Source organism: Oryza glaberrima, chromosome 6, assembly GCF_000147395.1.
Source record: "Oryza glaberrima chromosome 6, OglaRS2, whole genome shotgun sequence".
NCBI lineage: Eukaryota > Viridiplantae > Streptophyta > Magnoliopsida > Poales > Poaceae > Oryza > Oryza glaberrima.
In genome coordinates, this window is record NC_068331.1 from 22,564,933 (window position 1) to 22,582,473 (window position 17,541).

A 17,541-nucleotide genomic window follows, 5' to 3' on the forward strand; every position below is an offset into this window, starting at 1 on the left:
AAAATAGCATTCACCCGTTGCAACACATGGACATTTCTTTCATCCTAGCTAAACCATAAAACAATAATAAAATTAAAATAGCATTCACCTGTTGCAACGCACGGGCATAGTAGTTAGATTTCTTACGGTGGAAACAGCCTACCAGAGTTCAAATTCCTGACTTGACACGTATGCTTGCATTTAGAATTATTCTTTCAGTGGTAAGTGATGTACTCGTCGTCAGCAAGACACCCATGGTGACTTTGTCAATTTCAAGTAGTAGCTCAACTAGTTAGATTTCTTGCGGTGGAAACAGCCTACCCGAGTTCAAATTCCTGACTTGACACGTATGCTTGAATTTAGAATTATTCTTTCAGTGGTAAGTGATGTACTCGTCGTCAGCAAGACACCCATGGTGACTTTGTCAATTTCAAGATATATCGGCTCAATTTTTAGGAGGTGCTCATAAGATAAGGTGTACATGTTGTGGGCATCTACGTTTGTACCATGTTTCTAAAAAAATAATAGTGAAATTTGGTGGTGTTTATTTTAACAACAAATGAAATACTCCATTCTTTAGAACTAGAACGGATCTATAGCATAGCAGTTGCAGCACTCTAGTAGCACTTTATCACTGTACTAGAACTTAGTAGCACGTCAATGTATCATAACTCTAGTAGATCACTGTACTAGATTTGGGTTCGACTCCCCCTATCCCTTAGGGGCAAATTTCTAGAGTTGATTTAAAAGAGGTCACTCGTTGGTCCCTTTGTCAAACCGCGTATTATAAAATGACCAATGGTGGAAGAGTCTTGGTACATGGGACAAGGGTTTCAAAGTATGGGTTAAGACCCCGAACAATAGGCGGATCCGTGTGAGGGTTCATGGCCTTTCTCGACTGATTTTGGCTAAGGTTTCTTCTTAACTTGAAAAGCCATGGTGCGATCTGTTCCCGGTTGATTAAGTATTTTTAAAGAACACGTCAACATCTTCAAGTTAGTTTGGTGTGGCGAGGGAAAGTGGGCCGGCCTGGGGATGGTGTGGTGAGCACCTCCTCAAGCTCCTATGTCATCGCGGGTTCCGTCCCTTGTTTATCAACCTCCTGTGGCGAGGCAGCCGCTTGGAGTTAGGAGGACGGTGGATAGGTAGACGAGCTCAAAGTAGCTTGCCGGCAACCCCCACATTGCTCCACTTGGTTGGGAAAAGAAAGAGTTGAAAGAAAGAGAGGGGAAAAGAAGAGTAGGTACTTACATGTGGGTCCTACAGTAGCCCTATGCTAACTCCACAAGTCTAACCACGGTCAATTTGTCACGTCAGCATAAACCATTTTCTAAATCACCGAATCGATTTGTACTGGTTTTTGAAGTTGGAGAATGCAACATATCCGCTTTTACAATTTAGGATACAATTCGACCGAGCCCAATAGTTGAGGGAGGTGAAATAGACTTATTCCTACTCTAGAGACGTAACGCAAGTGGGCTATAAAATGGGCATTGTGAAATGGAAGGAGTACTGAGCTGAATCATTAGCCCAGTTTAAATTGGAATAAGTTCACTTTGGGTCCCGCCCAGTCCAATTTTCGTCCCTTCATCGCAAAACCAGGTACGAGGGGTCCCCCAACTTACCAAACCGTTTAAATAAAGTCCCTCGGCAGTATTGTGACCGGTTTTAGCTGAGGTGGCGCCTAGGTGGCTCTTTTTGACTAGGTCTTTGTCCAGCGTGTCATTGACGTGGCGCCTACGTGGCAATTAGATCCGAAAAAAATAATAATAACCGTGGGACCCACATATCAGTTGTAAACATACATAATAAAAAATGGTGAGCCCATGTGGACCCACACGTCATCCTCACAACCCTCTTCTCTTATTCCTCCTCCCTCTATCCTCTCTCTCCCTCTTCTCTCTCTCAAGCCGGCGGAGCGGGCGATGGCGGGGCGGAGCGGCGGCCGAGCAGAAGGACAGAGACAGAGCGGGGCGGGGGGCGGCCGGAGCAATGACAGGCGGGGCGGAGGCGCGGAGCGGCTCGAACGGTGAGGCTGAGGCCTTCTTGTCGGCGTCGGTCGTGCTGCTGCTGCTGCTGCTGCTGCTGCTGGTGACGGCGTTGTCGTCACTCGTGGCAGCGCTGGGATTCTGCTCGCTCCTCATGACCGTGTCGCCGTCCGTATACCATGCCACCTCCTCCTCTTCTCGAATCTCGCGGGGGCTTCACAAGCGAAAACCAAAAACAAATCAAACTGCATATTTGTCATAAGTGGGCTGCTTGAGATCGAGGAGGATAACATATTTGTCGTTGAATTGCCAACGGATGGTCCAGATTTGTCATAAGTGGGCTGCTTGTAAGAAGATTGCTTGTCTGGTTGGGCCGTTCTCTATTTGCTCGGTAGCGACAACGCAGCCCACTAAACTCCAAAGAACACAGTACACTCATTTCAAAAAGAAAAAAAAAACAAACAAACAAAAAAAGAAGGAATAAGTACACCGGAGGTCCCTCAACTTAACAGCGAGATTTTTTAAGGTCTCTTAACCACAAAACTAGAAATATGCACCCCTAAACTTTCACAAACCATGCACAAAAGGTCCTATGGCAGTATACGTGGGCGGTTTCGCTGACGTGGTATCCTAGTTAGCAAAAATAAATAAATAAAGTATGTGGGGCCCACATGTAGTTAGAGAAAACGGTGTGGGCCCCACATCCCTTCTTTCTTCCCCTTTCTTCTCAATTCTCCTTTATTTTCTTCTCTTCTCTCGTCTTCTTTGACGGGCCGAGACGGGCGGGGCGACAGCCGGCGGCGGGCGAGCGCGGCGGCGGCAGGTGATGCAGGCAGGAGCGGCGGGGGTAGGCGAGCGCGGTGGCGACGGGCATCAGCGGGCTCTGCACCGTGCAGGCGCTGGCCACCAAGCACGGCGTCGGCGACGTGCTCGTCACGGAGGCCCGCGCCCGCCCCGGCGGCAACATCACCACCATCGAGCGCGCCAACGAGGGCTATCTCTGGGAGGAGGGGCCCAACAGCTTCCAGCCTTCCGACCCCGTCCTCACCATGGCCGTACGCCTTCTTGCTCCCTTCTCCATCCTCCTCCTCCTCCCCCACCCCTTCTGATTCTCTCACGGCGGCGAGGACATGAATGGAATGGTGGTGCTTGGATTGGGCGCGTAGGTGGACAGCGGGCTCAAGGATGATTTCGTGTTCGGGGACCCCAACGCGCCGCGGTTCGTGCTGTGGGAGGAGAAGCTAAGGCTGGTGCCGTCCAAGCCCGGCGACCTGCCGTTCTTCGACCTCATGAGCATCCCTGGCAAGCTCAGGTCCGGCCTTGGCACGCTCGGCATTCGACTGCACCTTCAGTTTTGTGTGCTCACGTCCGTCGTCGTCTGGATTGCGTCCTCCCTCCTCCTCGCCCTCTTCGCGCCCTCCTCCGCCACCGGCGGCGACATCTCCGTCGGCCGCGGGGATCCCCTTCCAGAGCAGGAGCCCGTCTCGAATCCCGCCCCCACCTCCCGCCGCGGTCGCCCTCAGTCCGCCGCCGTTCTCGCCGGCCGTCGCCCCGCTCCTGCCTGCTTCGCTTGCCGCGGCCGCGCTCGCCCTCCGCCGCCGCCGCCGCCGCCGCCGCTCTTGCCGGCCGTTGCCCCACCCATCTCGCCCCGTCGAAGAAGACGAGAGGAGAAGAAAGGGGGAAAAAGAAGGGATGTGGGGCCCGTATCGTTTTCTCTCACTTACATATGGGCCCCACTTATTTATTTATTTTTGCTGACTAGGATGTCACGTCAGCGAAACCACTCACGTATACTGCCATAGGACCTCTTGTGCACGGATTGTGAAAGTTTAGGGGTGTATATTTCTGGTTTTATGGTTAAAGGACATAAAAAAATCTCGCTGTTAAGTTGAGGAACCTCCGGTGAACTTATTCCAAAAAAGAAACACAGTACTATGAAGTCTGTACATTTCCAACATATAAAATCGGCCCAAACAACGGAACACCATAAGTTTCGTTTGGATGGAGAACTCGTCTTGGAGGACAAATTTGAGCTGAAATTTATTGAACTATACTGAAAAAAGATGATGTTTCGAAAGCATAACGTGTAGGGCACTAATTAAGCAAGAATGCAGTACACACAGATCCGTACTCAACTCCAGAGCAAAAGCACGGAGAAGAAGATGACCACCGGACACGGAGGAGAACTAGAGAGACTAGAGACCACCAAGCAGGTGATCACCGAGCTCCTCAGCAATGGCGGCAGCGAGAACGGGGAATCGGCCGGCGACGAGCGACAGCATGGCGAGCGCCGCGCCGAGCAGCCACAGGAGGAGGGCGACGCAAGGTTCGGCGCCGCGGGTGCAGCCGGACGATGCTCCGCCGCCGGTAGTGGTGAGCATGTGCATGAGGATGACGGCGCCGAGGAGCATGAAGACGCGGCCGGAGTCGAGGAGCAGCTGGCGGCGGCGGACGGCGACGTCGGCGAGGGCTCGGTGGCGTTGCTGGTTGGCTAGTAGGAGGTAGTGGTGCATCGCCCAATCCGCCATTGGAGGCAGCTTCTTGGGTGTCTCAGTGTGTGTGGCTGTCTTTTAGGAGTACTTTGCTCTGATGCTCTCTATTGGTCTCCTCTATTTATAGCACTCGTAGTCGTAGTAAACCACAATTCAGCGTTTGGATCTAGAGACTTAACTTTAGATCCTGTATTTAGACACTAATTTAGTCTATTAAATATAGACTACTTATAAAAGTAATTACATAAATGAAAGCTAATTCGCGAGACAAATTTTTTAAGCCCAATTAATTCATAATTAGAGAATGTTTATTGTAGCATCACATAGGCTAATCATGGATTAATTAGGCTCAATAGATTCGTCTCGCGAATTAGTACAAGATTATAGATGGGTTTTATTAATAGTCTACGTTTAATATTTATAATTAGTGTCCAAACATTCGATGTGATAGAGACTAGTTTTAGTCCCATCTAAAGAGGGTCTAAGAAAGCATAATTCAAGAAGGCATGAATTCGGCGAAAGCAGATTTCAAGAAAGCAGGAATTGGGAGGCGAAAGCAGATGTTGATGGGCAGTGACGAATCCAGGATTTTGCCTCTGTGTGTGCCACTTTACGGAGGTTTTTGGAGTTGAATTTGAAGCTCTAGCCTGATCTAGTGGCAATTGCATTACTTTGGATTTGGACTGAAGTTGGATCCTAAGGTGGAATTGAAGAAGAATTAAAAAACACCAATTACTATTCATTTCTGCATTCTTCATTTTATTCTTCCTCCTATAGTTTCAGAGTTCCCCATCACCATCAGAAAATGTGGAGTCTTGGACAGAGACTAGGCGAAGCAGTATCTGAATTCAATGGTGCCCGCTGAAGAAAGGAAGAATGCCTATGTTCCTCCTCCTATTTGAATTTGACTGATTCGATTTGATTTCAATCCAAAATAACATGTATTCAGTGTTTCGAAGTTTGAACTCTCATTGATTTCACTAATTCCCATTGTATTTAAACAGTGAATGAGGGGAGTAAAAAGTATAAACATCTTAAAAGCATAAACTAGCAAACGCAAGAAAAAAAAAGAAGCCTTAAAAAATTTATACCTTTTTGTTGTGAGGCATAGCTTAAATTAGTTAGGTTTCTTCTATCCAATCGAGTTAAAGTACTATACTAATATGTGTGCTTGAATTTACAATTGATTATTTTATCAGTGATAGTATATTTGACATGGGTGTTCGTATTTACGGTTAGTTGTTTTTTCAATGGTAAGCAATGTCCCCAAAATAAAGCAATAGTTTAGTGGTATTGTAGATTTTTATTTGTTCACTTTTTTACAAATCGCTGAGACATGCTATCTTTTCTAATCATTTTGTAAGTTTCAAGCCGTAAAATTTTATTCCTGCAATCGAGTTTTTAAAAGACCATCATCCAAAATTCCAATTAACTATCCGTTTGGTAGAGTTCTAACTTTTAAATTTAAGTAGTTGTAGAACTGTCTAAAATCCAGCTCTACTTCCTTGTTTTTTTTACTGTGAGAGCATTCCAATCAGTATAACTCCTTTCTTCGATAGAGCTAAAACTATTTGGTTCAGCTGCAGCCTCGAAAAAGATGAAGCTAAAGTTACGGCTGTACCAAACGGAAATGGAAATGAACCGCATTATCATCAGACTAGAAAATCAGCGTGCCAATTTAGCCCGTAAAACCTTTTTTTGGAATATTTGTATACTACTTAGAGATTATTTAGAACGTGAGATTTTTTTAAGCAATTAATCCAATACTTAAAGTTGTATCAATGTCGTACCTTTAAAATATCCTTTTGGTGTGTTTTTAGATTTATTTTTGGGATACTGAGTAAGAAACACTGCATCATAATAATATACGCTAACAAATTAACAAATTGATGAAGGTGGTATTAGAGGGAAAGAAATGTGTGTTTTATGAATACTCCATCTCACCTTTATAAATTCAAAAGTTTTGCCTATAAGTTGTTAAAACTGTAGAGTTAGAAGAAAAATATGTTCATGATGTTTATACTTGCTACTAATTATTATTTTTTTCTAGAAATATAGGATAAAATCAAAGCTAAATTATATGTTTCAAAATATAACCTAATGCACATTGTAAATATAAACGCTCGTATTTAAGGCTAATTATTATTTTAGTGGTAGACGACATATCCGTTGATAACGATACACGTCTATGTCCGTTTAAGTGTTAAGCAATATACAAGTCAGATAGCGAGAGTCAGATAGCGAGACATGCTGTAGTGTATTTCTAAAAAAAAAAAATTGCGCTTTGTGGCTGAGGTTTTTTTTTTTCCCCTTTTCGGTTCTCACTAACGCATGGCTGTACCGTACTCGTGGATCGATGGCACTGCAGCTGGTTCAGGCGTTCAGTCCTCATGCATTGTGTATTTGTGCACGCACTGCCATGGCCCAAGGGGGTAAGCCCATTGGGCTCATTGTGTGGACGGGTGTTCGGCTCAGCCTAATATGTGCACGCGGCCACGCGAAAGATCCAGAAGAGCGTGATAACACGCGAGGCTGCGTGATGGCAGGAGATTTACCAGTATTTTTTTTCTTCATTCATACGTGCGTCTTGTTTCAGTCTGTAAGTTCCACGTGTCACAACCCGGATGGACAGCAAAGGAACCAATCAGCTGGCGTACAAAGAGACAGTGAATTTTCTAGAGATAATAACATATTGACACGTGTCAAATTTTGGAGATGGTTAGCCAATTTTTTCAGGATGCCACGTGGCCAAATGACATCCCACAATTAGAGCACCCGCAAGGGTAAAGTAAGGTGCACTCTATAAAACATGTATATCTCAGCAATAGACTAGATTAATAGTAAACCACCTCAATAGTACGTCTACATGGGTATCTATAACTCTCTAATCCATTGCCTCGTTTTTCTCTATAGACTATCTCCAGGTTAGTAGATAGCTTTGCTCTCTCTCTTCATTTAATCTCTTCCAAGTAGAAAAATATGCTGACATAGATTCCTTATAGAGAGCCTATATATAACCATTATGGGTGCCCTTAGCACCCTGCAATCGGTAGTAGAGATATCCGACTCCAACTCACCACCTGTCTACCCATCCGAGTCACTTGAGAGTTGACATCCGAGTCCAGGGGCGAAGCTACAGCAGGTTATTGGGGTCAGTAGACCCCAATGATTTCCTATGAGTCCCTTATACTCCTTCCTATTTTACAGCTATGATCCCGATCAAAGAAAACACTAGACCTAGTGATTGATTCGTTAAAGCTCAACTGGTGGCAAGGAATCATACTATTATCAGCTAGCAAATAGAAATTTAGTTAGCAATTGTGATTATACGTCAGTCTACATAGATATACATATACATTTTAGATTGGAGCTCACAAAGTGGCCCTTATTTAGGATTAATTGCTCTAGTAACCCACTAATCCTATTATTATTTCTTGATTATCATCACAATTTGGTTGAGTTTGGTCTCTCAAGTCTGAATTTGAGGAAATTAGAGTTTTGAAATATGAGCGTTTGATTTTTCAAGTTCAGTTACATGATCATGCGGCATGAGCATGGGGGAATATAACAAAGGTGATTTTCGCTATATAAGAGGTTATTATATTCTTTTCTCAAATATAGTAACCTAGTACAATAATGATGTGGTTGTAATTGAGGCCCTATTTAGATCCCACATAAAAATTTTACACCCTGTCACATCGAATGTTTGAACACTTGCATGAAGTATTCAATATAGGCTAAAAATAACTAATTGTACATATTGTGACTAATTTGCGAGACAAATCTTTTAATCCTAATTGCTCCATGATTTGATAATGTGGTGCTACAGTAAACATTTACTAATGACGGATTAATTAGGGTTAATAAATTTGTCTCGTTGTTTACTGACGGATTCTGTAATTAGTTTTTTCATTAGCGCCCGAACACCCCATGTGACACCCTATATAATATCCGATGTGACACGCCAAAACTTTACACCCATAAATCTAAACACCCCTGATATATAAAAGATAACCACTACTACAAAAATAGACTTAAAATTATTAGAAGCTATAGCCAATTGTTAGGATCGTTAATTAATAGTGACCCCGGCGACATCTATCCTGGCTTCCCCCCTGTCCGAGTCACTTTGGATTTGAAAAAAGTTTCAGAAGATATGTCTAAAGTAGATGGTGATTGATAGAGCAATTCTTGCTCATAAGTTCCAGTATTAGTACTGCGCCGAACATAAAGCTTGTGGCTAGTAAAACATCGATTTTTCTTTTGAGATAGAGTTTGAACCTCAACTATTTCTCGCGATATCTTCTTACGAAGTTTTGTTAGGGTATCTATAACAACCTCTGGTTTAGGTGGGCAACAGACGTAAGAATTGAGAGAGGCCATAACCCCACGAGGCCACGAACCCAGAAAGAAGCCCAGCCCAACACGAACGCGAACTCGATCAGCGGGGCGAGCGATCGAACCGAGAGCGATGGCGAAGCCGCGAAGGTGGCCATCTCCCAGCGGCCAGCCCTCCTCGTCGGCGGAGGAGAGGCGCTGCGTCTGTACTACAAGCGGCGCATCCGCGAGCTGGAGCTCCAGATCCGCCATGGCAACGACGAGCTCCGCCGCCTCGAGGCCCAGCGCGACGAACTCAACTCCCGAGGTAACGAACGAACGCACCCCCCGGCGATCCCTCCCCCTGGTTTGGTTTAATCCCTACGGACTTAGGTTTTGCATCAAGATTTCAGTTTCATGATTTCTTTGTTTAGCATCCGTGTGTTTCCCGTTGGTGGATAAAGTAGTAATGGGCAAATAACCTTTTTTTTTTGTATTGAGATTATTAGCGACTAAGCAAACATATTTCTGTGATCATATACGCTAAATTTGTGCTTTTGTATCATAATGTACTCCTCTTGTCCCTTGCGATTTCGACGTTGCAGTTAGGATGCTGCGGGAAGAGTTGCATGATGATGGCTTTTTCAAGGTTATTCCCAAGTTCAACGTTCCACTGAAGGTACACATCCCTTTCTTTCTTTCTTACCTTTTTGTACTATATATTGCGTTTGTGCTCATCAGTTTTGCTTTGGGCATAATTTGGGAAAACAGATATATTTTTGTCGGGATTGCTATATGACATTCAAATGAAATTTGGGGATAAAATCTTATAGGTTTTGGACCATTGGATCCATGCCAAGATTCGTGCATCGGCTTCTCTCCTCCAACTCCGGCGGGCTCCCCTTCTTCTCCGGCGCCGGCAACACCCCAACTTCGGCGGGTTAGGGTTTGGGGTTGGGGTGAGGGTAGGAGGGGGGGGGGGGGGTTGGGGGAGGGGGAAGAGAGGGGTTTCCTCGGGGCTTAGAGGGATGGCCGTGGGTGGCGGAGGACCGGCAGTGGGCGGTGGACTCCGGCGGGCGGTGAGACGGCGGCGGCGTCGCCGAAGCCGCGGGGATGGAGGCGCCGGCGCCGGCGGTGGGGGCAAAGCAAGTGTGGGATTAAGAGGCGGTGGCCGGTGGTGGCGGATCCGGCGGCGGGGAGCCGCCGGAAATGGGGAAGACGGCGGGGCAGGGGCACCTCGTCGTCACCCGCCATGAGGAGAAAGTGAGGCGGGAAGGGGGAGGGGGAGGGGGAGGGGGCTCGCTGGGGAGGGAGGGGGGGCTCGCTGGCGCCGTTGATCTTTTCCGGCCAGTCGGCGAGGCGGGCGGCGATGCGGTGGGGCGGTGGCGGTGGCGGCGGCGGCGGATCGCGTGTGGGACGGGAGGAGGAGGGTGGAGGCGTGATCTGGAACCGAGGGAGGAGGAAGAGGAGTTAGGGTTAAGGGGCTGCACGAATCTTAAAGCACATCCAATGGTCTAAAATTTGAATGATAGGAGGTGGGATTTTCTGTCACATGATACATAGACAGCCCCATATTTTGTTTGCAAACCCTTTGTTTTCTTTGTTTTAGTCTGATCATGTCTGCATATATTTTAAATTTGGATAGAATCTGTGCTTTCTTTCGGCATCACCCAAAAGTGAGCTGAGCTATACATAAATATGATATGTTGACAGTAAATAGCCATGTTGTTTTTCTCCCTATATAATCTGCAGATGCGATCATTAATAATCAGTGAATTAAACAGGAACCTTCAAGAACTTCTATATGTTCACTTCATATGGCATATTATTTGTTTCATTTTCATTCATATGGCATATATTTGTTTCATTTTCATTTTTATACTCAAGACAGCAGAGAGCAGAGAGAACTATGATCGGTGGAAACGGCGGATGGCCACTATGTCGGATCAGGCTACCTGTGACGGGCCTAAACCATCACCTCTGACGGATTCGGCCCCTCGTCAGAGATTAGTAGTCAGTGATGACTCTCCTCACCTTTGACGGGTGAAGGCCTGTCAGTGGTGACCAGCCCCTGTGACGGGCCACGTATAGAACCCGTCACAGATAACTATTATCTCAAACGGCCCATTAGTTTGTGAGCCGTCAGTGATGTCTATAACCCAGCAAAAAGAAAAAGAAAAATAGATTGCAACCCGTCACAGGTGTGAAAACCTAGCAAGAAAATTGGCGCACGCTGCCATGGTGGTTTGCTCATCACAGTAACAGTCATCACCATCACAAAAACTTCAAACTGATAGATCTCATCACAGTCACATTCATCACCATCACAAAAATTTCAAACTGATAGATCTCATATAGCAATCATTCATAAAAGGGGATGGCAAGAAATTATCATACAACAATATCATCTCATTCATAGAAGGGGCACACTGGCCAACGGATGATGGCACTCCTATGCTGCAAGAAACCACCATTAGAGCCCACATCCTCAAACCAAACACCTCAAATCAACAACAACAACAAGAAGAAGAAGATTTAAGTAAAAAAAAACAACAAGAAGAAACCTCACCGAGGTGGCCGGTGGGTGGGGATGGAGGACGCGGTACCTGGCGTTCAGATCTGCGTGTCCCCGGCCTTGTGGAGGCTGGATCCGGCGGCTAGCACGGTCGGTGGCGGAGGTGAGGGAGGCGTCGGTGGCGTTGGCAGCCGAGAGGCGGGGGGAGGCACCGGCGGAGGGGCGGACGGCGTTGGGACCTCCGCATCCGGCCCCAGCACCCGCCGGTGCCGCCTCCCCCTCCGGCCCGCGCACGCCGGTGCCGTCTCTGCCTCCGACCCGTGCACCCGCCGGTGCCGCCTCCCCCTCCGTCCCGCGCGCCCGTGCGCACCCGCCGATGTCGCCTCCCCCTCCGGCCCGCACGCTCACAATGTTTCACTATGTATAGATCTAATGTTGCAGTGAATTAAAATATATTCTTTTGCAACAAATCACCCACATATTTTGGAAATCATCTATTAAGGGAATTCGTTTTCTTTTTTTGTTCCACCTAATATACTCACAACGTTTCACTATGTATAGATCTATTATTGCAGTGAACTGAAACATTCTTTTGCAACAAATCACCCACATATTTTGGAAACCCTCTCTATTAATGGAATTCGTTTCATTTATTGTTCCACCAAAAATGTTTCACCTAGTATATTTATAATGTTTCACTATGTATAGATCAAATGTTTCACCTAGTATCTTATAACTGAAACATTCTTTTGCTATTTGCTGAAACATTGTTTTTATATAAGGTGAAACAACGTCCTATTTAAACGATTGAAATATTTTCGATCTACTTAGTGAAACAATTCCGATATACCTGGTGGAACTTTGTGCAACATTTAAAAATAATTCAATAATAAGCTAAAAAAAATTTCGTCGGAATATATCCATATGTGGTCTTGTTTTGAAGATTTAATTGCAACGAATTTAATGGTGCAATCGGATCAGGATTTGGATAAATAATTTAAGAGAAAAAATAGTTTAAAGTGTTTTTGTACGCATGCGTCGTGATGATGTCAGCGCCCGATTTTTCCCCAAAACCATCGGGCGCCCGACGCGTAGGTGGATCCCAGTTATCTGCCCACTTAAGTGACACAAAATGATCTTCGCTACTAAGAGGTTGAAAGAATGACAAAAAGAAACCGACATCATAGAGGGTAATCTTATTATAATTCTAAGAGCATAATGGCTTTGTAAGTTTTATTAATTCTTTTGATCAAAAGATCCCAATGGATTGCCAACCACTCAAGGAGAAGTCCGATGATGAAGAATCACATTTCAATGTAGAGCTGGATGCCTAGATCTCCCATGAATTGGATTTGACCTTATTCCATAATATTCATCTTTCTTATTGTTATTAAGAAAGCCCCCAAGAGTGATTAGTTGGTCATGAGTTATGTTTTCTCTTTCTTTTTTCTTTTTATTTTTTTTGAGAAAGAAATTTCATTTCCTAGAAGGCTTTCTTATGAACTACTACTAAATCATTACATAAGAGGGGAAGAATCTGAACCATGATATGTCTATGGAACCACTGCTCATCATGACAGACACCTCACACCTAATGAGAGCAGGTACAATAGCAAGCTATAAGCCAGCTATAAACATATTTTAAGGAGATAAAAGAGGAGAGAGAAAAGCAGCGAGCTACATATCGATTTGTAGCCAGCTGTAGCACGAACTCCAAGACACTGTGTGCATGACAGATGGGACCAGGTATTAATAGTGTAGTAAGTAACTAATGTATGAATTGGCTATTAAGTTGACTATAGGTGATTTGGAGCTAAGAGAAGGTACAATAGCAGGCTATTAGTTAGCTGTAAACATATTTTAATGAGATAAAAGATGAGAGAGAAGAGCAGCGGGCTACAAATTTGTAGCCAGCTGCAGCGCGGACTCCAAGACGCAATATGTGTATGACAGGTGGGACCATATACTAATAGTATAGCAAGCAACTATTGTATAAATTGGCTATTAGATTGGCTATAGATGAATTGGAGCTAGTAGTAGGCTATACTATTAAACTTGCTTAGCCAACTACTAGCTCCAATTCATCTATAGCTAATCTAATAGCTAATTTATACAATACTTGCTTACTATACTATTAGTATATGGTCTCACTGTCATACACACATTGCGTCTTGGAGTCCGTGCTGCAGCTGGCTGCAGATCTGTAGCCCGCTGCTCTTCTCTCTCATCTTTTATCTCATTAAAATATGTTTGTAGCTGGCTAATAGTCTGCTATTGTACCTGCTCTAATAGTTAGCTATACTATTAAACTAATAGTTAGCTATACTATTAAACTTGCTGTGAATATGGACTGCTATAACTATCTAAGAAGACAAATAAGAAAAGGGATAAATAAACCTACTCGGTAGACACTATTGATGAGAGATGAAAAGTGCTTTTCCTCTTAGCAGGCTGCCCATGAGCATATGACGTTTGTGGAGTGTCCAAGAAGTTTATGAAGGCTTTCTATTCTGCCTGAGCAAAGGAAAGGAGCAAATTGAGTGGATACTAGGCTTGACCTTGGTGTTCTAGCTTGTTGGGGCCTGAGGATTAGGATCGAGAGAAACCCGGTTATTCAGATTCTCTCAATGTAAATGTATCCAAATTTCGATAAACAAATTAGTCATATCCCTCCTCTTGTTACCTTCACATTTATCATTTTTGCGATTAAATTATCCGTTCTACTCTTGTGTTGTCTTGTGCTTGTTGGTGACCTTATTTACTGCTCATATACACTGATTGTCACATTTTATTTTAAGTAGATTTTGTGTTTGTGCCTAGAGTAGACTGATCTCTTGGTTAGTTTGTTTCTTGTCTTGGCCTAAATATTGGGCTTTAGACAGGTACTTCCATATTCAAACTGGAAGTTCCAGTCAATACCAATCTGATACTTTTCTGCTATTTGTGTGCACTCTCCTTCTGTAGCCTTTTTCTATCGCTGTTGTAGCATATTCTATATGGATGCTGCAATATAGTGCATCTTCTAGCAAGGTTTTTGTTTAATCCTTGTCATTATTATAAACTGATTCACTTAGATATGCCAGATAAGCTGAACATGATCCCTTGTTTTTCTTCGTTGGATAAGCAGCGGGAAGCAGTTGAAATTAATCGCTACACAGTTTATCTATGTCTACATGTGATGCTGCAGTTTCATTCGCTTGCAGTGCTTGAGGGTTATCTATTAACGTGACTGTACTTTAAACTTCAAACATAGTCTAACGTATCAGAGGTATCTTAATAAGTCATTTCAGTGCCTTCCTGGGATGTTCCCTGCAGGCAGCAGGGAGTGCTTAGATCAAGTTCTTCATGTTCTTGACGGTATGCATATGGATGCTCTAGGCTCTAGCTAGTTATCTCCCAGATTTCCGTACTCATAAAGAAAGTCGTTTAGGACAATGTTTAAGTCAAACTTTGGAAATATAAATCATGAATAACTCTTAAGTTGTTGAATTTAAAAATGTAAAAGTTATATGAATAGATTTGTCTTGAAAAATACTTTTATAAAAATATACATATATCACTTTTCAATAAATATTTTTATAGAAACAAGAAGTCAAAGTTGTGTTTTGGAGACCGTGTCGCTGTCCTAAACGACTTCCTTTGCGAGTACTACTCCATACTCATAAATGAAGTCGTTTAGGATAATGTTTAAGTCAAACCTTGGGAATATAAATCATTAATAACTCTAAAGTTGTTGAATTTGAAAATGTAAAATTTATATGTATAGATTTGTCTTGAAAAATACTTTCATAAAAGTATACATATATCATTTTCAATAAATATTTTTATAAAAATAAGAAGTTAAAATTGTGTTTTGGAGACCGTATCGTTATTTTAAACGACTTTCTTTATGAGTATGGAGGGAGTATGGAGAGAGTACTCATTCCTGGCCGGGCTTGGTTGTCTCGGCGTATGCTTGGTCGGCAGCGCCCCCTCTCACAAAAACTGACCATTAATTGATGCTTCTGTAAATGTGCTTTGAGAACGTAACCTAACATTGCAGAGGAGCTTTAGCTGAATCTCTCCGTTTGATTCATGCATGGGTTGGAGGAAAATTTTGAGCGCACGCGAAACGAGAAAATTCATCAGCACATAATTAATTAAGTATACATTAACTATTAAAAAATTAAAACATATTTATTTGATTTTTTAAACAACTTCTATATAGTTAAAAAGCGTGCTAACAAAAAAACGGAGAAGTTGAAGTTTGAAGTTGAGAAAAAGAATGGGGGCAGCGAGTTGTATCACAGTGGTGTTGTTTAGAGCTTTATTTGAATTTGTTTCCTGCCGTTTGCGGTTTGAAAGGTTGTCTGCTTGATTAATTGTTGTTCATTATTTAAATCGATGCTCTGGAGATTAGTGGCTGATACCTGCTTAAAAATCCGTTTGTAATCTGGATTTTCTTCTCCACTGATTTTCATGCTGTATATGCTTACATGTTGAGCTATATGTGCTTAATGGGTTGATGTGATATGTTTGTATATAGGTTTTAACAGTGCTAATAAATATTATGCTTTTTATCTATTTGTCGGGTGATTTCTTAAAAAAAAAATCACCCAAATTTTTTCTTCCCTTAGATTTACATCCAACGGATTATAAAAGAAAATATACATATTTACTTACATAACTTTTTATTAAAATTACAGCGCACTCACATGTCATTTCAACTGAATTTAAAAATGTAATTTTAGTTATATAGGATTGTAATTTTATATTTTCAAGAAAATAACAAAAACATATTTACTTACATAATATTTTTATCAAAATTACAGTGTATTTACATGTCATATCAACTGAATTTACAAATATAATTTTAGTTATTTAGTGTAATTACAATGTAACTAAAGTGTAATTAGTGTGTGGTTACCTTGTAACTAGAATGTAATTTTTATTTTGGTTCACTTGCTAACATTACCACTTTACTCAGTTGATAGAGACCTTGCTCCCTCAAGCAGAAGTCACAGATTCAACGCTCCACCTACGCATGTCCTACATGTTTTTCGACCTCACACACACACACACACACACACACACACACACACACACACACACACACACACACACACACACACACACACACACACATATATATATATATATATATATATATATATAGAAGCACCAATCTCAAATGTCAATCCGAACCATTCAAAATCCGTGTGATTTTAATCTAAAAATCTGTCGACAAACCTATAGCAAATTCGTACATTACATATGTTTTTCGTTTTTTTCTCCGGCGAATACTGTGTATGTTTTTTTTTCTTCGCTTTCTTTCTCTTGGGTCTACCGGCAGGAGAAGTGTTGTGTATGGGCCCACTTTTAACTTTTTTTTAAAAAAAAAAATTTAATAGCTTAAAATAGTGGATCCATCGATCGATTTATTACAGTGCCATGGGACAATTTAGGCCATGTTCTATTCTTTAACTTTAAAATTAAACTTTCTCGTTTTCTATTAGCATGTTTTTTAAAATGTTAAATTGTGCGCTTTTTAAAAAAAGTTTAATTTCTATATGAAAGTTGTTTTAGAAAATCAAATAAATCTATTTTTTAAATTTATAATAGTTAATACTTAATTAATTCTATGCTAATGAGGTTTATCGTTTTGCGTGCCACAAAATTCTCTCTCCATAGTTGGAGATTGAACGGTGCCTTACAAGGATTTGTAGAGTGCCACGTGACAGCTTAAAAGAGGTTCTAGAAAGTTTAATTAACTGTTAGTATTATATATTTAGTAGGTCTCCTTTATATAACAAATTCTCGGAACTAGTTTTTTCACACATGGCACTTGAAAGTCATCGTTATTCCACGTTTCCATTACAGTGACACACGATTTGAATTGTAAAAATATAGATGGAAGCATGATAAGATACGAGTAGGGGCCTATCTAAAGCAATAACACAACATAAAGCGAGATTTCTTCTGGAGAGCAGAGCACGGAAGAAGAGATGATGATCACCGATGGAATGCAGGCATCAGAGAATAATGCAGCATGGCTTTGGGGAGTGACTAGAGGTCGCCAAGTAGAAGGTGGTGGTTGCGGAGCGCCGCCGCCGCGACGGTGGCGCCGGCGAGCGCGAGCCACGGGAAGCGCGGCGCGACGACGAGCGACAGCGTCGCGAGCGCCACGCCGAGCAGCCACAGGAGGAGCGCCACCAAGACGTCGTACACATGATACAGGTATAGCTCGGCGTCGCTGCTCGTCGTGGTGATC

The 17,541-nt window shown here is 42.9% G+C and overlaps 2 protein-coding genes across 2 annotated transcripts; one reads left to right on the top strand and one right to left on the bottom strand.

The window, feature by feature from the left end:
• Positions 1-4,006: 4,006 nt before the first annotated feature.
• Positions 4,007-4,521, bottom strand: LOC127775363 (uncharacterized). Its single transcript, XM_052301589.1, has one exon. The coding sequence runs from the start codon at positions 4,493-4,495 to the stop codon at positions 4,163-4,165; it is 333 nt and encodes a 110-aa protein (XP_052157549.1). The 5' UTR covers positions 4,496-4,521; the 3' UTR covers positions 4,007-4,162.
• A 4,107-nt stretch (positions 4,522-8,628) lies between these two features.
• Positions 8,629-13,997, top strand: LOC127777012 (26S proteasome regulatory subunit 8 homolog A-like). The gene is made up of 4 exons (XM_052303532.1): positions 8,629-8,666; positions 8,809-9,104; positions 9,382-9,455; positions 13,742-13,997. The coding sequence occupies exons 1-4, from the start codon at positions 8,629-8,631 to the stop codon at positions 13,787-13,789; spliced, it is 456 nt and encodes a 151-aa protein (XP_052159492.1). The 3' UTR covers positions 13,790-13,997.
• The last annotated feature ends 3,544 nt before the right edge of the window (positions 13,998-17,541 follow it).

Bases quoted from the DNA above. Each gene is read 5' to 3' on its own strand.
- LOC127775363 (XM_052301589.1), bottom strand. From the start codon at position 4,495: ATGGCGGATTGGGCGATGCACCACTACCTCCTACTAGCCAACCAGCAA.
- LOC127777012 (XM_052303532.1), top strand. From the start codon at position 8,629: ATGGTGATTGATAGAGCAATTCTTGCTCATAAGTTCCA. The intron at 8,667-8,808 runs GTATTAGTACTG...CCTCTGGTTTAG, and splicing joins ATTCTTGCTCATAAGTTCCA to GTGGGCAACAGACGTAAGAA. The intron at 9,105-9,381 runs GTAACGAACGAA...TCGACGTTGCAG, and splicing joins CGACGAACTCAACTCCCGAG to TTAGGATGCTGCGGGAAGAG.